Genomic DNA, 23,561 nt, shown 5'->3' with positions numbered 1-23,561 from the left:
GAAGCTGAGGCTAAAGTAGGCCTGGCAGCCTGGGCCCGTCAACCTGTGGCCTCAACACCCCCAATCAGGACTCATTTCCCCAGACATCAAACCCCCAGCACGCACGGCCGCAGGCTCCAGCGCACCAGTGCACCCGCACTGACAGCCTCACACGTGCCACCCATCATCCACGGGCACCTGTCACCCCCTGGGGTGCTCCAGCCACAGCTGAGGCTCATGGGGTCAGGGGGCTTCAAATCCCACAGTCAGAATCCCCCCTGTGGAACCTCTCTGGGTATGACTGGGGAGAGCCTACTGTGTGCCGCGGGCATTGTCAAATCCTTGGGACAACTCTCTGCAGCAGTAAAATCCCAGCTTTCTCCCCACGCGAAGCCCCAGTAAGGAACCAAGAAAGAGAGGCTCCGTTTCTCAGCCGGTAAGAGGCATGGCCTCACTCGTTGATGGAAAAGAATAGGTTGAGATTTCACCTGGACAGGAGCAAACAGAACAGCATCATGGGGCGGAGGCCAGCGCTGGAGCCAGGTGGACCTGGTTCAAACCCAGGCTGTGCCATTTCCCAATTTGCAGCCTTGAGCAAATCCCTTTACAATCCTAAACCTGTATCTGTATTTCAAAATGAGAACCTGGTGCATGGTGCCTTAGTGAGATTACACGATGGGATGCATGTAACCTGCGTTACTTGCACAGAGTAGCACTTAATAATAATATCAATAACAATGGCTAACGATCATCCAGGTTTTGAGCACTAACTCTGTACCAGGCACTGTACATGTCTTAAATCCTGTGACTTAAACTCAAGGAATCCTCGTAACCCAAGGTTGCTCTGGCTCAGCACTTGCTGACATTGTGGGCTGGACAATTCTTGGTTGTGGAGGGCCGTCCTCTGCAATTAGGATGTTTAGCAGCATCCTGGGCCTCTACCTACTAGATGTCAACAGCACACGCCTGGTTGTGACAACCAAAAATGTTTCCAGACATGGCCACATTTTTTTTTTGGGGGGGGCAAAATCGCTCCCAGTTGAAACCACAGTCATAATTCAATGAAATAAATGCTCCCATAATAAATCAACACTCCCATGTTACAGATGAGAAAACTGAGGCACAGGGCAGGGAAGGGACTTGCCCACAGTCCAATATGCGACAGATGGTGGCTTTGGGACACCGGCTGTCTACCATATGACCGTCATTTTTTGCAAAGCTGCCCCTTTCCCACGACACCCCCCATCTCCCCAGGGCCTACCGCCAGCTGCAGGTCCCGGCTGCGCAGCACGGCCGAGTTCTTCTCCTCACTGAGCTGTGCCAGGCGCATGGCAATCATGTAGTTCTCGTCCTTAAGCCGCAGCAGCTCCAGGCTCCCCGCCTCCCAGTCCTCCCGCAGCCGCTGGCAGCGCTCCTGAGCCTGCTGTTGCTCCCGCAGCCGCTGCTCCAGCCCTGCCCGCTCTTCCTCCAGCACCCGGCCCCGGGCCTGCAGCTGCTGCTCCCGCTGCAGCTGGCTCTTGCGAGCCTCCCTCAGCCGCCGCACCTCTGTCATCAGGAACTGGGTCAGGCCCTCGGGCCCCTCCTCATCTGCCAGGGGAGGGGGAGAGAAAAGTCACGTCGGGCAAATAAAATCCAAGGGGATGACAGACTGCACAGAAAAACCCAAACCAGAAGAACACTAGAAGGAAATATTGGAACCAATTTTTACAATTTGGGGACAGGGAAAGCCTTCCTGAACAAGGCACAAAATCAAAGAGCTATAAGAGATTTCTAAACGATGACAGATATAAGAAACAAAGTTAAAAGACAAGCAACAGAGTGGGAGAAAATATAACAAATATAACAAATGACTCAGAGCCACAACATATAAAAAGCTCCTGCAAATCAATAAGCAAACAACCAAATAAAAATGTGGGCAAAAACTATCAATAGGCAAATCCCAAAACAAAAATGGCTGGTAAACATAGGAAAATACGTTCCAACTCGCTAGCAATAATAACAATAATAACAATAATAGTAGTTCCACTAACAATTGACTTTATTCTTTGGCCTACATACATATATTAATTTATCTAATCTTCACAACAACACTTAAGATAGGTACTATTTATTGTACCCATTTTAAAGACAGAATAACCGAGGCACAGAAATGTCAAGCCATTTGCCCAAGGTTGACTAGTAAACTGTGAACATCTCTCAACAAAGTACAAACTTAAAACAACAACATTATTTTTCACATATCTGACTGTATAAAGTGTTTTTAAATGATCCCCAGGATGAATGAGGGTACAGCAAAATGGGCACTCAAACACTGCTGGAGGGATGTATGCTGATTTACCTTTTAAAATACACACTCTCTAAGAAATTTGACTTCTCAGAACCTCTCCTCCTGAGACACACATTTGCACAAAGATGCACCTAGAAGGATGTTCCCAGCATTGTTTGTAATGGTGCAAACTGGAAACAACCTAGATGTCCATCAACAGGGGATGGGTTAAATGACTGGCACGTCACTAATAAACACTACGCAGTCATTTAAAACAAGTGTAACAGATGTGGAAGAAACACAAAAATCAGTTGTTCTGAGAAAAAGTGAAACACAAAGCAAGACATGTACGATGATTCCCGGTGTGTATGTCTGTGTGTATAACTGCAAAGAGAAAGGAAACTCGCCAAACTGATACCAGCAGAGCAGAGCTGAAGGAAGAAGTAAAGATCTTTCCTATATATTTTCAAGTTTCCTGGAGTGTTTGAATTTTTTACAGAAGAAACTGTAAACTGGTACATGCCTGACACATCTTTGGGGGAAAGAGCTGCATTAAGTGTGTGGGCTCTGAACTTAGACTGTAACTGCATTAGAATCACAGCCCCACACTCAGCCTGCTGGCGGGGGCCTTGGGCAAACCGGTACAGTTCTCTCTGTGCCTCAGTTTCCCAATCTGTTCAACAGCTACAATGGGAGTGCCTCCCTGACAGGGACCGGGGTAAGGAACCTCTGCACTGGTATCCGAGGCGCTGGCACCCACTGCGGACCCACTCACCGAGGATCATGGAGCAGCGCTGGGCAGGTTCTTGGCCCGTGAGCAGCGTGAAGTGCTCGGGGTAGTAGAACTCCAGGGCTTCCAGGAAGGCCTCGTAGCCCCTCTTCCCCCGGCAGCGCAAGATGTCCATCAGGCGCCCTGGGAAGTGGGGCGAGGGGGCGGGGGGAGAAGCAGTGCCCAAGGGTCAAGGTGAGGGCTTCTCCCCGTGCCTAGTTGCTTTCTCCCCCTTCCCCACGCCCCACCATACTCCAGGGCCCACGTTCTCCAGATTTCTGAACCGGTGACACACACAGGGGCCTGACTCAACACATCAGCGGGGAGAGCCCGTCTGCCACAGCCAGGAAAGCCAGGACCCACCCCCTCCATGGCACCCCAAGCCGCTGCCTGCCCCCCCCCACAGATATAGGGCCAGCAAACGCAACCTGCCTTTTCAATGGCACAGGGAAGCCCCCTCCGTCCCCAAACGCAAAGAAAAATATTTCTCTCGTTGACCAATGCCTGAATTCCACCATTAGACCCTCATCCCTTTGCCAGCTCTGTTCAAAGGCACAACGTATGGGAGAAGGCACCCTCAGAAAGCTGAGATGGGTCTTGAGCACTTGAGGAAAACGCTCCCAGGAGTGTGTAGCACACAGAAGTCGGGGGGCGGGAGGGGGGTAGCAGCGAGAACCGAAGAGATCAAAGGACACAGGAAAGCTGCCAAATCCACCAGCTGTGACCGGGAGGTCCCAAGCCCAGCCTGCACCGGCAACTACAGCCAACCCCTTGCTCTAAGGGGGGCCCAGGAAATGGGAGATAAATCCAGACGCGGTCTAGGCACCGCGGACACGCTGGGTCACACTGTGGTTCAGGAGGAGGGAGGATGGTGGGCACACCAACCATTCCACTCTACCGATGTGGAGACCGAGGCCCCGGGGATCGGAGCCCTTGGCCCGATGGTCCCGAAGAAGGCCCCAGGGAAGGCCGGCACCGCCCGCTCAGGCCCGACCCCGCGCCCCCCACGGCTCACCGGTGCGGTTGACGCGGCACGGGAAGCGGTAGGTGCTCAGCACCTCCTCCTCGTCCTGCTCGTCGATGACCCGGCATTGGCGCAGATACGGTGTGAGCTTGGCCGGGTTGAGGGCGCGCGTCAGCCGGTGCCGGACGCCCTCGATCCGCTCCCACAGCGCGTCCTCCTCCGCCTCGGACCCGGAGCCGGCCCCAGCCTCCTCCTCGGCCTCCCCTGCCTCGGCCCCGCCCGGCATGACCGCGTCTTCGGGGTCTGTGGGCCAGAGGCGCGCGGGGGTCAGCGCGGTCGCCGGGGGCGGGGTGCGCCGGCCGATCCCAGCACTGGGCGTCGCCCGCAGGACCAGCCGCCCGTCGCCGCCGGGACCCCCCCTCCCGCGCCCGGTCCGCCCGGTGGGTGCCCGGCCCCCGCGCCCCCGGGACTCACCCCGCACGCCGGAGCCGTCTCGGACTCCCGGGTCAGCGCTCGGGCGGCGGCTCCGCCGGCGCAGGGGGGCGGGGTCCGCGGCGCCCCTGGCCCCGCCCCCGGCTCCGGCCCCGCCGCCGCCCGGGCTGCCCCGGCCTCCCCACATCGCCGCCCCGGCCCGGGCCGAGGAGCGTCCGCCCGGCCAACCACCCGCACGTCCGCCAGCACGCCCGGCTCCCCGCCGTCCGGCCACCGCGCGCCTCCCCCCGCTTCCTGTTTCCCGCCGGCTCTCCCTGCCCTGGCTCGGCGGGGTCCCGACGGCCCGCCCACACCTGCCCGGCCTCGGGGCCTGGCGGCGCGGGCGGGACATGCAAGCTCTCACCCTCCCGCGCGCCGCCACACACCTTTTCGCGTGCGCGCGGGGCACGCGGCGTCGGCTCCCACGGCGCACCGCGCGCCCCCCGCGCCCAGCCCGCGGCTCCCACCTGGCACCTGGCGCCCACCTCGACACGCAGCCTGCACGGCGGCCAAACGGCGCACACGTCACATCAGCAAGAGGCACACCGGTCACACCGGCACACGACGTCACACCCCACAGCGCACACGTCTGAGTACACCAGTGTACTCAGAGCTCAAAGGTCCCACACAACCCACATGTCACACCAACCCTGTGCAGATGCCACACACCCCCTCACAATCTTATCTCCTCCGTCTCTTAGGAAATGACCATGCAGTGTGGGGCAGGGCTCCCATGCTTCTGAGAACTCCCCCAGATCTCTCCCCCAGAGCTGTCCCAGGGTCAGAGCACTTCTGTGGCCCAGCTCAGCTGTGGGCCTACTGTGGCCCGTCGTGTGAGAGCACTGCCTGGGAGCAGGAGATCCTGATCCCAGCCAGGCATCTGACCTGCTCCTGACCCAGGCGAGTGCTTGCCCTCCCAGGCCTCAGTGTCCCCAAGTAGACTGCCTGCTCTGGCACCTTCCCTCAAACTAAAAGGCAGCCCCTGGATGGGCTGCAAAAGACAGAAGTATGGATGCGTTCTCAGAGATGGGAGTCTGAACTCTCAGGGCACCACTGCCAGATCCCCTTCTACCTAAAGTCTCATGGCAGAACACGAAGACCAGGGATCCATTCCCCATAAAGGGTGTTCCTCCAGATGCTAGACCCAGAAATGCTTGGGAGTGGTTCTGTGGCCAAGTCAAGGAAGTTTGAGAAACGCTGCCTCCATATTCCCCCCTGCCACCTTAGGAAACTCATCACTTATCATGATAAAGTGTGCACCCATATCTGCTGGCACCGCAATAGCGTCTCTCCATGGGTTAGAAACTGCCAGTGGGGCCTGCTGAAAGTGAAGAGCGGAAGAGCAGGAAAGAGTTCTAAGCTCCCCAAACTCCTTCCATACCATCTGAACTAAATGCCATGTGCATTTGTGTTATTTATCCAAAGAAATAAAAGTTTTCAACAAATGAAGGCCCTGAAAAGCCCTGCGATAAAGAAACTGGTTTAACTTTATAAATCCTAGTGTTGTTTCCCAAACTTAATTAACCATGTTTTGTTTTGTTTTGGAGATCACCAGTTTACATGGGGGGAAATGTTTTGGAAGTACTGGATTCTAGTGCAAATTCCTCAGTTCACAGAGGAGGAAGCAGATGCCCAGTAGGGCAAGGAACTTGCCCAAATTCACACAGCGAGGAAGCAATGGGACCAGGCCAGAGCCCAGCCCCTGGCCCCTCTGTCTCCTCACCCAGGCTCTGAGCCCGGGCACACACCAGGCCTTCCTCCCAGTGGCCCCAGGTGCCCTCGGCTTCCTGTAATCCTCCCGCCAGCAGCCCTGTTCATTGTCAATATTTTTAACTTGGCCAGGATAATGGGATGAAAGTCTTTGAAAATCTTTCTGTGGTTTATTATTTCCTCATCAAGAAGCCTAAGCAGGGCCTGGAGATAAGGCACAGAAACCAAGGGGCCTGCAGGTAAGTAGACAGAGAAGTGATGGGACACTAACCTGAGCAGGGGGTCGCTGGATGCCCAGCAGTCCTGGAGAACCTGCAATCCCATGGGCACCATGCTCACATATTCACATGCAGTTACACACACCCACAGACACACTCACACACACTCACCCACAGAGGGCATCCAGCCAGGTGGGAGACAAGGGGGCACACACCTGCCCTCCCCACAAGGCAGAGCTTCCTTGGGTGTCCACAGCACCGAGGGTGGAAGAGTGCAATTAAACATCACCTCCTCAGGATTTCCCTGGTGGTGCAGTGGTTAAGACTCCGCGCTCCCAATGTTGGGGGGTGGGGCGGGTTTGATCCCTGGTCAGGGAACTAGATCCCACATGCATGCTGCAACTAAGAAGCACACATACCACAACTAAAGGAGCCAGCGAGCCACTACTAAGGAGCCCACCTGCTGCAGCTAAGACCCGAAGCAACCAAATAAATAAATAAAATAAATATTAAAAAAAAAATAAATCACCTTATGTCCTCTTGTGGATTCTGCTACATTCATCTCTCTACAGCCACACCAGGAAGGCAGGAACTGAGGCAGGGAGACAGAGGGTCTAGACCTCGCATCAGGGGCCCTGGGTCTTAACCCAGGCTGACTGCCACGAGTGCTGTTCTTCTGAGCCTCAATTTCGTTGTCTGAAAAGGCAGGTGATGAGTAATTCCAGCCACACCTAGAGAAGAAGACTGTCTAGGAGCAGAGAAAGTGCCCTAGGGACTTTAGGGCACATTTGACCTTAGTTATGTCTCCCTGGACAAATTCCTTCCCTTCCCAATTTCTACATCTGTAAAATGGACATAATGGTCACCCTATGCAGGGACTGCCTCTGAGCTACAGTTCCTTTATTTGTGAAATGGGCACTGGGCAGTCAGTCCTCTTCCTGCTTCAGAGCAAAGCATGTCCCCATATGGCAAACCAATCCATGTCCCACCACCTCTGACCCTGCCGGTCCAAGCCACTAACCTGTCCACCCGCAGGGTGCTGGACTACAGTGCACTCTGCAGCCAGAGGGATGGCTTTAAAAACAGTTAATACCCTCCAGAGGTTTCCCACCAAACGGGAATATAAAACAAGTTGCCCCCCAGACCCTGCCAGCTGCCCCGCCCCATCTCCTCCCACTGCCCCCCTCACTCACCAGCCTCATTTTGTTCCTGGAACCGGTCAGCTCTTCTCACCTCAGTGCTTTCATTCAGCCTGTTCCCTCTGCCTGAAACGCTTGTCCCTCAGCTCCTGGCATGGAGGACTCCTTCTAGCTATTCAAGTCTCAGATCAAAGGTCACCTCCCTTGGGACTTCCCCGGAGGTCTAGTGGTTAGGACTTCGCCTTCCAGTGCAGGGGCTGCGGGTTCAATCTCTGGTTGGGGAGCTGGGATCCCACATGCCTCGCGGCCAAAAAACCGAGACATGAAACAGAAGCAATATTGTAACAAATTCAATAAAAACTTTTAAACTGGTCCACATCAAAAAAAAAATCTTAAAAAAAAAAAATTGGGCTTCCCTGGTGGTGCAGTGGTTAAGAATCCACCTGCCAATGCAAGGGACACGGGTTGGAGCTCTGGTCCAGGAAGATCCCACATGCCGCGGAGCAACTAAGCCCGTGCGCCACCGCTACTGAGCCTGTGCTCTAGAGCCCGCGAGCCACAACTACTGAAACCCTCACGCTCTAGGGCCCGTGTGCCACAACTACTGAAGCCCGTGTGCCTAGAGCCCGTGCTCAGCAACAAAGAGAAGCCACCACAATGAGAAGCCCGCGCACCACAACGAAGAGTAACCTCCGCTCACCGCAACTAGAGAAAGCCTGTGTGCAGCAACGAAGACCCAATGCAGCTAACAATAAATTAATTAATAAATAAAATTTATTTTTAAAAAAAGTCACCTCCCTTGGGACAGGAGCATCCACACAGGCAGAGCTCCCCCTGCACGGTTCCCATGCACCCCCTCAAGCCACTCTGTGCTGTTTTCTCCATTGCATGTTTTCTCCATCAGACATTTCCCCATTCTTCGATTACTTTACCTGTTTGTTGCCTGCTTCTGCTCCAAGAACAGAAATGTCTTCGTCAACAGGAGTGGGCTGGAATGTTCCAAGAACAGTGAGGATGAGGTGTGGAGTCGGACAGGAGAGGAGATTGGAGAAGGCAGGAGGATAGGGGAAAGGATACAGAGCAGAAGGGCCATACAGGTTATTGTCAAGACTTTGGCTTTCCCTTTTATCAGTAGTAATACAGGGGGCCCTTGAGCAACACAGGTTTGAATGGCACAGGTCCACTTATTTGCAGATTTTTTTCAGTAAATATGTACTACGGTATCATCCTTGATTGGTTGAATCCAAGGATGCGGAACCTGGGATGCGGAGGGCCAGCTGCAAAGTTATAAGAGGATTTTCAACTACACAGGGGTTGGCACCCCTAACCCCCATGTTGTTCAAGAATCAACTGTACCAGATTATTATTGTCTCCCCCAAACCAGCCTCAAAGCCCACAGAGGCGGGCATCTACTTTTTCGTTCACCCCTTCAGGGAGGCCCCCAACATTGGCACCTTCTCTGTTCCTCTTAGGCGACCTCTGATTGCATCCCAGGAATCGGAGCCTTGATTTCTCTCTTCTCTAGACTGGAAATGTGGGTGCATGGTGGACCTGGGCTCCCCGACCCCAGCCCCTAGGCTGATCTCACCTTGTCTGGCCATCTCTTCACCAAGAGCAGGGCCTGGGTCCCATCAATGCATACGTGGCAGCACCCAGCATGGGACCTGGCACACAGTAGGTATTCAGTAAGAGACTGGTGAATGGACCTGGCACTAGGGAGAATTCCTTTTGATGGGATGCATGACACCAGAACCAGACCGCCCCAGGGTTCAAATCCCAGTATAACACTTGCTTGTGACCCTGGGCAAGTCACAGTTTAAGTTTTCTCTACCCTTCATGTGACGGGCCTAAATGCACATGATCAATTGAATTCATCTAGCAACATCCCTTTCTGTCCCACTGCCCAGTGTCCCCCTAGGGTCACTCTGTGCAGTAGGCCAGGGGGGACCTGCTTCCCTGGGACCTATTCCACAGAGATGGGGAAGGAAGGAGGAGGCTGGGGAGTCTTTTGTGGCCAATCACAGGAGTCTGGGCCAGAAGGGCCTTTAAGACTATCACCTTTCATTAGCTGTGAAAAGGAAGGAAATCCTACCATTTGCAACACCATGGATGGACCTGGAGGGCATCACGCTGAGTGAAATAAGTCAGACAGAGAACAACAAGTACTGTATGATCTCACTTATATGTGGAATCCAAAATAACCGAACTCATCGAAACAGAACAGATTGGTGGTTGCCAGGGATGGGGGCTAGGGGCATGGGAAATGGGTGAAGGGAGTCAAAATGTACAAACTTCCAGTTACAAGATAAGTGCTAGGGATGTAATATACAGCAGGGTGATTACAGTTAACAATACTGTATTGTATATTTGAAAGTTGCTGAGAGAGTAGATCTTTAAAGTTCTCATGGCAAGAGGAAAACAATTCGTAGCTATGTGAGGAGACGGATGTTTACTAAACATATTGCGGTAATCATTCACAATATATACATGTATCAAATCACTGTGCTGTACACCTTCAACTAATGCAACATTGTATATCAATTATATCTGAATGACACTGGGGAAATAAGACTACCATTTTACAGAAATCGGGGCAACTGAGGCCCGAGGCTTTGGTGGCCTGGGTGAGCCCTGGGTTCCCCAAAGCAGGAACAGCTGGGCACCCTGAGGCGGAGGAAGGAATGGCCGGCAGGAGCCACCCTCCAGCATCACGTGATTGAGCTAGAGACTCCACAGGGGTCAGGAGGAGAATGGTGGCCTTGTCCCCCCTTCTCTTTCCCCCATCACTACCCTCAGCAGCCTCAGCAGCAGCGGAGCAGAAAGGCAACTCACCCTCATCCCAGTTCAGATCAATTACAGAGAGATTCGTGCCTGTCTGAACTTGGGCTCCCAGGGGCTGGGAGCTGGGCTGGGCTGAGGGGTCCCATTCAGGAGGTCCAGGGCTGGGCTGAGAAAAGACAGAAGAAGCAGCCGGAAATTGAAGCTGAGCTTCTCTGGCCCACCCCTACCCCCAACCATGGCTGTAGCACCCTGCCACATCACAGGTCCTCTCTGCCTCGGTTTGCCCCTCTGTACCACAGGGTAATTGGAGGGAGATGTCCATCCCAGCAAGTCACTGACCCTCCTCCTGAGAGAAGATGGAGACCCCAAGGGGGACACACCTGAGGGACACAGCAGAGACTGCCATGGGTACATGAGCCGCCTGCCAGCTCTCCAGGGAGTGCATCCAGGAGAAGGCAGCCACTCAGGAACGCTGCCTGGGGGCCCTGAATTCCACAGAAAAGCCCGCGGAATTGCCTGGGCTGAGTCAGTAGGAAAGGGCGGGCCAGGGGACCTGCCAGCTCTGAGTCACTGGGGCCCCACTGGCTTGCGTGCCTTCCTCTGCCGCCTGCCAGGACCAAACGCAGGATCCTACAGACCCGGGTTCAAAGTCCAGCCCGGACACTTCAGTGAGGTCATGACCCTGGGCAGTGGAGACAATAATGGTTGTATGTCATTAAATGAATGGCTTTATGGAACGTGCTTGGCACAAAGTTGGCACTCAATAACAACAATAGCCAACAGTTTTGAGCACTTGTATATGGGACATATTATACAAACAGTTTCCAAAATTAGCTCCTTAAAATCTTAACAGGGACTTCCCTGATGGCGCAGTGGTTAAGAATCCGCCTGCCAGTGCAGGGGACACGGGTTCGAGCTCTGGTTCGGGAAGATCCCACATGCTGCAGAGCAGCTAAGCCCGTGTGCCACAACTACTGAGCCTGCGCTCTAGAGCCCGTGAGCCACAACTACTGAGCCTGCGAGCCACAGCTACTGAAGCCTGTGCGCCTAGAGCCCGTGCTCTGCAACAAGAGAAGCCACCGCAATGAGAAGCCCGCGCACCGCAACAAAGAGTAGCCCCCGCTCGCCGCAACTAGAGAAAGCCCGCGCAGCAACGAGGACCCAATGCAGCCAAAAATAAATAGAATAAAATATATAAATTTTTTTTTTTAAATCTTAACGAACAGCTAGACATGTGGAGTCACAAGGGTGATGTTGTTGGTGCTGTGCTAAGCATGGAGGGGAGAAATCTGCCCACCCCCCCTCCGTGTGACCCTCCTTTCCCCCTCCCCCAGGCCCACCTACCAGCACAGTTCCCTGCACAGTCTCCCTGCACAGCCCTGTTTGGTGCCCTGGGCCAACCACTTTAGGTTAAGTTGCTCGCAGTGGTAAGAAGAGGGAGTCCTCTGTCCAGGGGCATCAAAAACTAAAGCTGAGGAAGAGGCAAGAGAAGGAAGGGCAGTTCAGGCAGAAGGAATAGCCAGTGCAAAGGCCCAGGGGCAGGAAATCTCACATTCTGTTCCCAAAGGGCCCCTCATTTCCCTCACCTGCTGGGACTTGCACCATTCTGAGCCATCAGTGCTGTTCACCATAGTCCCCATGACTCAGACACCACCCCAGGGGAGGAGGTGAGTTGTGGGGCGGTCCTGCCGGCAGGCTGGTGAATAATCATCCCACTGGCGTAGAACTCAGACCCAGGCAGGGCGTTGAACTCCTCCGTCTCACACAAGCCCAGGGGGCAGGGCCTGTTAATATCCCAGGCTGGGTGAGGAAGTCAAGCCTCAGGTAAGACCACAGACAGAGCTGCCTGTCCCAACCAGGACCTTGTTGACTCCAACACGCTCTTGGGAGAATGAGCAACCTCAGTGTGGACAAGAAAACCTGGTTTAAATCCTACTCTGCCTCTCATTTGTTACCAGACTTTGGGGAGCCAGAACCTCCTTTCTCGGCCTCATTTTCTACCATCTGTGCAGTGGGGGTGGCCTGATGAAATGAACCTGCATCATGGCGCAGGCTCTGGAGCCAGATTGCCTGCACTTAAACCCCTCTCGTGCCTCAGTCTCCTTATCTGTAAAATGGGGAGGAGAATAGTACTTATCGGATAGGGCAGTTCTGAGGATGAAATAAGTTAATATACGTAAAGTGCCCTGCACATAGTAGGCTTTCAGGATAGTGATGGCTGTTGCAATCCATGAGGGCTCTATCTGCTGGGAAGATCCTGCCTGCCTCCCTCCTCCCCCACCTCCACACTCATCCTGCCCCAGGTCCTGGCACACTTGGACCCCACAGAAGCCTCTGCACTGGTCCCATGTCTGGCTGGAAGGCTTTTCCCTCCCCTTTTCTTGTAACTGGCTCCTCCATATCCTTTGATTCTGGCTCACATGACCCTTCCTCAGAGAAGTTCCTTTGTCCACTCTGTGGAAAGGAGGTCTTCCACCACCACTGTGTGCTCTCATGAAGATCTATCAACTCTTTGATGTATTTGTCCACTTCCATCCTCCATAGAATGTAAGGCCCTGAGGACAAAGATGGCGTCCACCTCCTTCATCACTGAATCCCTAGCGCCTAACTCTGTACCTGGCACACAGCTGGTATTCCAGAGATATGGGCAGAATGAATGAATGAATGAATGACGCATATTAGGTTTCAATGCATCTTACACACTGAGGAAGCTCCCAGAGCTCCGAGAGGATAGGACCCCGGGGCCCGGACAATAATAATAATTGCCAGCATTTCAGAGTGCTTGTTGTCTACCAGACCATTCTGAGTGCTTTCCATAGATTAATCCCCTTAATCCTCACAACAGACCTGGGAAGTAGCCACGATTACTACCCCATTTTATAGATGAGAACACTGAGGTTCCAGTTAAGTACCTTGCCCAAGGGCACCCAGCTGGGAAGTGGGAGCTCTGGAATTTGAACCCACACATAGTCTGGTCCTGGAGTCAGCTTGTTTTGTTTTGTTTTGTTAATAGACTTTATTTTTTAGAGCAGTTTTAAGTTCACAGCAAAATTGAGTGGAAGGCACAGACACTTCCCATATAACCTCTGCCCCAGCACAGGCATAGCCTCCCTCATTGTCACCATCCCCCACCATCAGCTTGCTTATAAACACTTGCTTATAAACTGTCCAACACTGCAAACAGGAAGGCTTCCTAGAAGAGGCAGGGCAGAAACTGTGTCTGGAAGAGGGGAGCGGATTCCTGCACCACAGACAGGGAGCTGGTGCGTACAGTAGGGAACTGAGTGCACCCAGATGTGACTGGATGAGTGGCAGAGAGAGGGCCTGGAGAAAGCCCTGGGGAATAAAGTTACCAGATGTTCCACTTACCTAATGGCGCGTATCAATCCACCCCAAAACGCAGCATACAACGACAACCACCACTTATGTAGCTCATGAATCTGCACTTGGGTGGCTCGTCTCTGCTCACATGGCGTCAGTGGGGATCAAAGACCATCTAGAGGCTGAGAGCTGGGGCTCCTCAGGCACCTCCCTCTATCTTTTAGCGGTCTCACTGCATGGTCTCTAAGCGTCACGGCCTCAGGGCAGCCAGCTTCCAACATGGCATGTACAAAGAGAGCCAGAGGACTCCATCGCCCTTTGTGACCTGGCCTTGGAAGTCAGCCAGTGTCACTTCTGTCACATGCTCTTGGTCAAAGCAGTCACAGGCTCGCCCAGGTTGGGGGCGGCCACGGGGGCGTGGGCTGTACCTCTTGATGGAGGAGTGGCAAAGTTCTGGAAGAGCATGTGTGGGGTGATGAATACTGTGCTAGACATTTTTGAAAATGTATTCTGTCACAGCAGGTGACTGGGGCTGGATCAAGGTGTCAGCCAAGGAGCCTGCTCTGTCTGTGCGTGGCAGACTCAGCTCTAAGTCCTGGGTCAAGTGACCATATGCCTCAGACCTTTTTTTAAAGCTTTTAAAAAATGTTTACTTAGGTATAAAACACAATGAAGTGCACAGATCTTTTTTTTTTTTAATTTTATTTATTTTTGGCTGCATTGGGTCTTCATTGCTGCGTGCGGGCTTTCTCCAGTTGCAGTGAGCGGGGGCTACTCTTTGTTGCGGTGCGCGGGCTTCTCATTGTGGTGGCTTCTCTCGTTGCGGAGCACGGGCTCTAGGCGCGCGGGCTTCAGTAGTTGCAGCACTTGGGCTCAGTGGTTGTGGCTCACGGGCTTTGCGGCATGTGGGATCTTCCCGGACCAGGGCTTGAACCCGTGTCCCCTGCGTTGGCAGGCAGATTCTTAACCACTGCGCCACCAGGGAAGTCCAAGTGTAGAGATCTTAAGTGGGAGCTCAGTGGATTTTGACCAATGTCTGCACCCAGGTGACCATCACCCAGATCAAGACACTGACCATTTCCAGCACCCAGTCAAGACCTCCTCCAGAGGCAACTACTCTTCTGTCCTCTGTCGCCGTGGATTAGTTTCACCTATTTTTGTTCTTCGTAGAAATGGAATTATCCAGCATGTGCTCCTTGGTCTCTGGAGTCTTTCATTCACCACGTCAGTGAGGTTCTTCCACGTAGGTATGTGTATGTGTAGACTGTTGTGTATTCGTAGATTATCCAGTCTTGTTACTGAATAGCATTCTGTTTTGTGGATATACTGTTTAATGGGCATCTGGGTAGTTCCTGTTTAGGGGCTATTACAAATACTGCTGCTGTGGGAATTCCCTGGTGGTCCAGTGGTTAGGACTCCATGCTTCCACTGCAGGGGGCACGGGTTCAATCCCTAGTCCGGGAACTAAGATCCCGCATGCTACGCAGCACGGCCAAAAAATAATACTGCTACTATGAATATTCATGTGCACTTCCCCTAGTAAACATGTTTGTGCATCTCTGTTGGATTCACACCCAAGAGTCGGCTTGCTTGGTCATGGGGTCAGCATATGGTCAGCCTCAGTAGATTTACCAAGCAGTCTTGCCATGTGCTTGACCATTTTCCACTCCCACCAGTGGTGTGTGAGCAATCCACACACTCACCAACACTCAACGTGGGCAGTTTCATTTTACTCAATCTATTGAAGGTAAAGTGGAAACCAGTTCTCTGAATGAAATCTCACTACAAGCCACCGTTTCTAAGACAGATCAAAGGCGAGATGAAGTGAAAGCGAATACTATGTACAAGGGGGAGCCTACAGAAGCATCTTGCTATTGTTTTAGTTGGTTTTGCTTTATTTTCTATGTTTATATTTTTACTGAGGTGATTACGTATTGTTAAATTAAAACATAAAGCATATATGAGCCCTTCTTGAAAAAACTGTGAAGCCCTTCCTGCTGGATGGCAAGCAGCTAAGAGGTGACTGTAAATAAAGGAACTCAGAAATGGAGGAGCTGAGGTGAGTATGGAATCCACTTCGGTAGAGAATTAAAACTAGACAAGCAAAGAAGTTATGGCGAAAATGCAGAATTTAAATGCTATAAACTCCAACAAAGCAAAAAGAATATGAACAATAATAACTGGGAAGTGGGTAGGAGGGGAAGTGGAAGAAAATGTAAAGGAGCGAATTTATCTTTTATTTCAAAGAGGTGATACAGGATGATTAAATTCAAACATGTAGTTTTCAAATAATTACTCCAAATATTTCAAGTGAAAGTTAAGATTGTCAGACTAGATAAAAATAACAAACCCAACTCTACGTTACTTACAAGAGATATGGTTTAAATATAAGAACACAGGGACCTCCCTGGTGGCACAGTGGTTAAGAATCCGCCTCCCAATGCAAGGGACAAGGGTTCAAGCCCTGGTCCGGGAAGATCCCACATGCCGCAGAGCAACTAAGCCCATGCGTCACAACTACTGAGCCCACGTGCTTCAACTACTGAAGCCCATGCGCCTCGAGCCCACGCTCTGCAACAAGAGAAGCCACCGCAAATGAGAAGCCCTCAAACTGCCACGAAGAGTAGCCCCCCTCGCCACAACTAGAGAAAGCCGGTGTGTAGCAACGAAGATCCAACACAGCCAAAAATGAATAAATAAATAAATACATATAAGAACACAGAATGGATGAAAACAAAAGTGTAGAAAGAGATATACCACACAAACAATAACCAAAAAAATTTGCTGTAGCTGCCCCAGTGTTACAGAGTAGACTTGAAGATAAGAAGCAGTACTAGAAATAAAGGGGACATTTCAATCAGGAAGATATCATAATCTCAAATTTGTATGTACCCAATAGCAGTGGTTCAAAATAGAAGCAAAACTTAATGGAACTAATAAGAGGAAGAAACACATCTTTAGTCATGGTAGGAGACTTTAACAAACATCTCTCAACAATTTAGGTGAATTTAGCAAAGTCACTAGAAATGGGGTCAGTATACAAAATCAACTATATTTCTCTCCCTTAGCCACAAATATAAAACAACATTTTAAAACAGAAACTATTAAACTCCTGGAAGATAATATAAGAGAAAATTTAGATGACCTTGAGTTTGGTGATGACTTTTTCAATACAACGCCAAAGGCACGAGCCACAAAAGAAATCATTGATAAGCTGGACTTCATTAAAATTGAAAACTTGTAAAAGACACTGTCAAAAGAATCAAAAGACAAGCCAAAGACAGGGAGAAAATATTCCAAAAGACATACCTGATAAAGGACTGTTATCCAAAATATACAAAACTCTTAATACTCAACAATAAGAAAACAAACAACCTGACTAAAAAAGGAGCAAAATATCTGAAGAGACACCTCCAAGAAAGATGTACAGATGGCAAATAGGCATATGAAAAGATGCTCAACATCATGTGTCAGTAGGAAATTGCAAATTGAAACAACAATGAAATGCTACTATGCACCTATTAAAATGGCCAAAATCCAAAACACTGACAACACCAAATGCTGGTGAGGATGTGGAGCAACAGGAACTCTCATTCATTGCCGGTGGGAATGCAAAAGGGCACAGCCACTTTGGGAGACGGTTTGGCAGTTTCTTATAAATTAAACATACTCTTATTACCATATGATTCAGCAGTTGTTCACTTCTTAATATTTTACCCAAATGAGTTGAAAACTTAAGTCCACACAAACACCTGCACATGGATGCTTATGGCAGCTTTATACATAGCTGCCAAAATTTGGAAGCAACCAAGAAGTCCTTCAGTAGGTGAACAGATAAATAAACTGTGGTACATCCAGACAATGGAATATTATTCAGTGCCAAAAAGAAATGAGCTCTCAAGCCATGAAAAGACATGGAAGAAGCTTAAATGCGTATTACTAAGTGAAGGAAACCAATCTGAAAAGGCTACATACCATGTGATTCCAACTATATGACATTCTAGAAAAGGCAAAACTATGGAGACAGCAAAATGATCAGTGTTTGGGGGGAAGGAGGGATGACTAGATGGACCACAGAGGATTTCTAGACCAGTGAGATTATTCTATGTGGCACTATAATGGTGGATGTATGTCATTATACATTTGTCAAAACCCAGAGAATGTACAACCCTTATGTAAACTATGGACTTTGGGTGACAATGTGTCAAGGTAGTTTCATTGATTAAAACAATGGGGTGGGGACTTCCCTGGTGGCACAGTGGTTAAGAATCCACCTGCCAATGCAAGGGACACAGGTTCAAGCCCTGGCCCGGGAAGATCCCACATGCCGCGGAGCAACTAAGCCCATGCACCACAACTACTGAGCCTGTGCTCTAGAGCCCACGAGCCACAACTACTGAGCCCCCGTGCCTAGAGCCTGTGCCCTGCAACAAAGAGAAGCCACCGCAATGAGAAGCCTGCACACCGCCACAAAGAGTAGCCCCTGCTCGCCGCAACTAGAGAAAGCCCGCGCACAGCAACAAAGACCCAGTGCAGCCAAAAAATAAATAAGTTTTAAAAAAAAACAATGGGGCGTTGATAGTGGGGGAAGCTATGCATGTGAAGGCGGGGGATAGATGAGAATTCTCAGTACTTTTTTTTTGGCCATGCCAGGTCTTAGTTGAGGCATGCAGGATCTTTAGTTGAGGCATGTGGGATGTTTTAGTTGCAGCATGCAGGCTTCTTAGTTGCGGCATGCATATGGGATCGAGTTCCCTGACCAGGGATCGAACCCGGGCCCCCTGCATTGGGATCACGGAGTCTTACCCACTGGACCACCAGGGAAGTCCCCTCTCAGTACTTTCCACTCAATTTTGCTGTGAACCTAAAACTGCTGGAAAAAAATAAAATCTATTTTTGGAAAATGAAGCCATCTGTAGGAGCATCAAAAATATCAACTTCCTAGGAAGAAATCAAACAAGAGATGTGCAAGACCTCTACACTGAAAATTACAAAATAATTACATGTGTTAATCATTAGGAGAATGAAATAAAGACCACAGTGAGGTCCCATTTCACACCCAGGAGGATGGCTATAATCATGGCTATAATCAAAACAATAACAAGTGATGGCCAGGACGTGGAGAAATTAGAACCCTCTCACATTGCTGGTAGGAATGTAAAATGGTGCCGCTCCTTTGGATAACGGTTTAGCAGCTCCTCAAAAAGTTAAATATTGTGGTACCCTATGACCCAACAATTTCACTCCTAGGTATAAAATACCCAAGAGAATTGAAAATATATGCCCACACAAAAATGTACGCATGATGTTCACAGCAGCATTATTCATAATAGCCCCAAGGTGGAAACAACCCAAATGTCCATCAACTGATGGATTGATGAACAAATGATGTATAGCCTGACAATGGAATATTATTCAGCCATAAAAAGGAAGAAAGTGCTGATACACGCTCCAACGTGGATGAACCTTGAAAATATGAAGCTAAATAAAAGAAGCTAAACACAAAAGGCCACATGTTTTATGAGTCCATTTACATTAAAAGTCCAGAATAAGCATATCCGTAGAGACAGAAAGTAACTAGTGGTTGCCAAGGGCTGGGGGGAAGGGCGCATAGGGAATGACTGCCAATGATATGGAGTTTCTTTGGGGAGTGATAAAAAATATTCTGGAATTAGATAGTGGTGATGATTGTACTACTTTGTAAATATACTAAACAAAAAACAAAAAACAACCCACTAAATTGTACACTTTATTTATTTATTTATATTTTCTTTGGCCGTGCCGCGCGGCTTGTGGGATCCTAGTTCCCCAACCAGGGATTGAACCCAGGCCCTCGGCAGTGACAGTGCAGAGTCCCAACCACTGGACCGCCAGGGAATTCTCTGTACACTTCAAATGAGTGAATTTTATGGTATGTGAATTATATCTCAATTTTTAAATTTTTAAATAACATAATGTGAAATTAAATCAGATCTAAATAAACTGAGGGCTATATCATTTTCATAGACTAGAAGCCTCAATATGATAAACAAATCAATTCTTCTCAAATTACTCTACAGATGCAATGCAATCCCAATTCAAAATCCCAGAAGTGGGACTTCCCTGGCAGTCCAGTGGTCAAGACTCCGCACTCCCAATGGAGGGGGCACAGGTTTGATCCCTGGTTGGGGAACTAGGATCCTGCATGCCACACTGAGCAGCCAAAAAAAATCCCAGAAGTTCCCCGCCCCCCCCTGAAATTAACAAGCTGATTCTAAAATATATATGGATATGCAAAGGAAAAGCCATTTATATAAAATACATAAATAAAGAACAAAACCAGAGAACTTACTGTACCAGACATCAAGAACTATTGTAAGAACAGGAATTTGAACAGTGTGGTGTTGGTATAACAATAGACAAACAGACTAATGGTCCAGAAACAAACCCACACATGTGACACCGCAGTGCAGTGGGAGAAGGATGATCTTTTCAGTAGATGGTCCTTGGTCAACTGGATAGAATATTGTGGGGAAAATGCATCTTGACCCCTATAATAGCTTCCTGTGGCTGCTATAAAAAATTACTACAAACTTGTGGCTTAAAGCCATAGAACTGTATCCCCCCACAGTTCTGGAGGTCAGAAGTCCAGAATCAGTATCACTGGGCCAAAATCAAGGTGTTAGCAGAGCCAACCTCCCTCTGGAGGCTCCAGGGGAGAATCTGTTGCTTGCCTCTTCCAGTCTCTGGAGCTGCCGGCATTCCTTGCTTTATGGCTGCATCAGTCCAATCACAAGGCCAGCAACTTCAAACCTCTCTGTCTCTCTCTGCTCCATCTTCATAAGGGCTTCCGTGTGTGTATGTGTGTGTGTGTGTGTGTGTGTGTGTGTGTGTGTATGAAATCTCCCTCTGCCTTCCTCTTACAAGGATGCATGTGATTGTATTTAGGACCTGACTAGATAACCCAGGATAATCTTCCTATTTCAAGACCTTTAATTTAATCACTCTGCAAACACTGTGTCATATAAGGTAACAGTTCCAGGAATTAGGAGGTGCGCATCTTGGGGAGCCCATTTTCCAGCCTAACATAACCCCTACCTCACACCATAAACAGAAATAAATTCCAGACCTAAATGTGAAAGAGTAAAATAATAAAGACTTAGAAGAAAGCATAAGAGAACATCTTCACAACCTTGAAACAGGCAAAGTTTTCCTAAACAATAAACAAAGGAGCTAATCATTTTTTAATGGGCTGTATTAAAATTAAGAACTCTCTTCAACAAAATATGCATTTCAAAGAGTTAAAAGACAACCCACAAAGTGGGAGAGGATATTTGTAATGCATACATACAGCAAAAAACTTCTGTTTGAAATATACATAGAACTCCTACAAATCAATACGAAAAACACCCAATATAAAAAGACACCAGAATAGAAAAATAAGCAAAAGACTTGAACAGATCAAAGAGGATACCCAAATGGCCAATAAATACATGAAAAGGTGTTCAACTTCATTAGTAATCACAGAAATGCAACTTAAAACCACAGTGCAATAGCACTATACACCTACCAGAATGGCTAAAATGAAAAAGACAGAAGATATCAAGGGTGAGTGAGGATATGGAGTAATCAGAACTGGTGGGAACGTCAATTGTTACCATCACTTTAGAAAACTTTTTGGCAGCTTCTACTAAAACAGAACATACATAGACCTTTGACCCAGCAATTCTGCCTCTAGGTATAGATCCAACATGTTCACCGAAAGACACATACCACGCTAGAATATTCATAGCAACACTATTTGTCATGGGCAAAACCTGGAAACTATCCAAATGTCCATTAATAGTAGAACGCATAAAATAAAGTGTGGTATAGTCACACATTTGAGCATTACACAGCCATGCGGATAAATAATGTACAACCACAGGCAACAACATGGCTGGATCCCACAAACAGAATGTTGGGTGAAAGGAGCTGCAGACAAACGAGGACATGATGCCATTTACACAGAGAACAAAAACTTCAAAATCTGAGAGGTCAGGATAGTGGTTCCCTTTGCAGGGAGTTGGAAGTGGGCACCGAGTGGGCTCATGGGGAGGTGGTTGTATTCATGCCTTTTGTGTGTGTGTGTTCATATCTGTATCTGGGTGCTGGCTACATGTTGTGTTCACCTTGTATACATTTATGATGTAGATATATATATATAGAAATAGATATATAGATATAGTTATAGATATATGTTGTATTTCAATAGAAAATTGTACTCCCCAAAGTAAATTATATGTAATCATATGGATTAAATGCAAAAATGTCATTAAGTGACAAAAAGCAAATGCAGAATGTATATTGCATGTCACTGTTTTTTTTAATGGGGGTGTGTGAATATACATGCATGGGTGTGTGTATATACTTATGTGTTATATATATATATATATATATATATATATATATATATATATATATATATATATATATGCATATGCAGAGATCATTCCTGGAAGAATGTGGAAGAAACTGCCCTAGCTTATCGCCTTTCAGAGGGGAACTGGAAGTAAGTATATATTTTAAACTATTAAATAGTTCACACTTACGAAACTGTTTAGAGAAAAACAATAAACACCTAATTTTTTTTTATTATTTTAAAGACCAACGTTTGAAAAGTACAGAGAAGCAGCGAGGTCCACAGACTACCTCAGCGAAAAGCTGAGTTCTGTGTTCCTCGGGTTTCCCTGCAAGGGGCCACCTAGGGGGCTCATGTGCGCGTCCCCGCCCCGCTTACAGCTGGGGAAACGTAGACCCGGAAAAGCCCCGCAGCCGCCGGGGTCGACAGGTCCCGCCCCGCGCCCGGTACACGTGTCTAGTTGTTACGGTGCGGCTTTGGAGTCAGACGGGAGTGGAAGTTGTGTGACCCTGGCGAGTCATAGCCTCTCTGAGCCGGCGTCTCCAGGTCTGGAGAATGGGGGCGATAACCCCCACTTCACACTGAGGCCAGCAGAAGCGATGTGTGCGGAGCGGCTGGCGGACAGCTGGAGCACTGTAAGTGGCTGCGTGCGCCACTTGTCTCAGGGCAGGGACCCGGCTGGAGCCTCCGACCGCACTGCTCCCAAACGGACACAAGGTGGCGCTCACCCCCCACAGGTCCAGCCAGGTCCCCGCCTCTGAGGGCGTTGGCTACTGACTGGAAGGAGGGAGACGGGGAGGCTGCTACTTCTGCACACGTGTCCAAACGCTTCTGGGCTCTGGGGGTGGAAGGGTGAACAGCGGGGCGCCCTCCCTGCTCCAGGGGGCAGGACTGGAGGGACTGTGAGTCCCGAAGGAGGAGAAAGGGGGAAGACTCTGCACCTGGGATGGAGCTCCGGGGTTAGAGTTTAGGATCTTGTAGTGTGTTGAATGGTAACCTCCCCACCCCGCCCCCCGAAAGATAGGTCCACCTGGAACCTGTGGGGGTGACTTGATTTGGAAAAAGAGTAGTTGCAAATGTAACTAAGATAAGGGTCTTGTGGGACTTCCCAGGCGGTCTAGTGGTTAGGACTCCGCGCTTCCTCTGCAGGGGGCACAGGTTCCATCCCTGGTCCCGGAACTAAGATCCTGCAAGCCACCTGGCGTGGCCAAAAAAAAGAAAAAAGATAAGGATCTTGAGATGAGATGATCCTGGATTTTATCCAGGTGGGCCCTGAACCCAATGACAAGCATCCTTATAAGAAAAGACACTGTCACAGAGAAGGCCATGTGGAAACAGAGGCAGAGATTGGAGTCTTGCAACCGCAAGTAAGGAACACCTGGAGCCACCAGAAGCTGGAAGGAGCAAGGAAGGATTCTCCCCTAGAGCCCTGTGAGGGAGCACAGCCTTGCCGACACTACGGTGAGAGAATAAATCTCTATTGTTTTAAAGCAGAGTGCCTTAAGGAACGCAGTTTGTGGTCATGTGTTTCAGCAGCCACAGGAAACTAAGAGATGTTTATAT

At 49.5% G+C, this 23,561-nt stretch overlaps 1 protein-coding gene and 1 long non-coding RNA gene across 6 annotated transcripts in view; both read right to left on the bottom strand.

Annotated features, from left to right (window-relative positions):
- The window catches only part of CARD10 (caspase recruitment domain family member 10), a 28,937-nt gene extending 20,825 nt beyond the window's left edge, over nt 1–8,112 (bottom strand). The window contains exons 1-5 of one of the 4 annotated variants that reach the window (XM_082419999.1): nt 7,571–8,112; nt 6,907–7,152; nt 4,030–4,281; nt 3,021–3,158; nt 1,241–1,566 (exon numbers count right to left, since the gene is read on the bottom strand). In XM_082419999.1, the coding sequence (XP_082276125.1) occupies nt 1,241–1,566; nt 3,021–3,158; nt 4,030–4,264 (699 nt within the window). In that variant the 5' untranslated portion in view covers nt 4,265–4,281; nt 6,907–7,152; nt 7,571–8,112. Of the gene's footprint in view, nt 1–1,240; nt 1,567–3,020; nt 3,159–4,029; nt 4,282–4,452; nt 4,698–6,906; nt 7,153–7,570 lie in introns of those variants that run through there. The other 3 variants (XM_082420000.1, XM_082419997.1, XM_082419998.1) reach the window with 3 other exon arrangements.
- A 60-nt stretch (nt 8,113–8,172) lies between these two features.
- On the bottom strand, nt 8,173–14,111 carry LOC309640818. 2 transcript variants are annotated; one of them, XR_014252409.1, is made up of 4 exons: nt 13,667–14,111; nt 11,642–11,768; nt 10,678–10,979; nt 8,173–10,463 (listed from the first exon to the last, which is right to left on the bottom strand). It is a non-coding gene; the product is annotated as an uncharacterized lncRNA (long non-coding RNA). The 2 variants fall into 2 exon arrangements; XR_014252408.1 differs by having other exon boundaries at nt 11,642–14,111.
- Between the last annotated feature and the right edge of the window lie 9,450 nt (nt 14,112–23,561).

This window comes from Balaenoptera physalus (genome assembly GCF_965194825.1).
Source record: "Balaenoptera physalus genome assembly, chromosome: 13".
Taxonomy (NCBI): Eukaryota; Metazoa; Chordata; class Mammalia; order Artiodactyla; family Balaenopteridae; genus Balaenoptera; species Balaenoptera physalus.
This window is presented reverse-complemented; position numbering and strand designations above follow the sequence as displayed.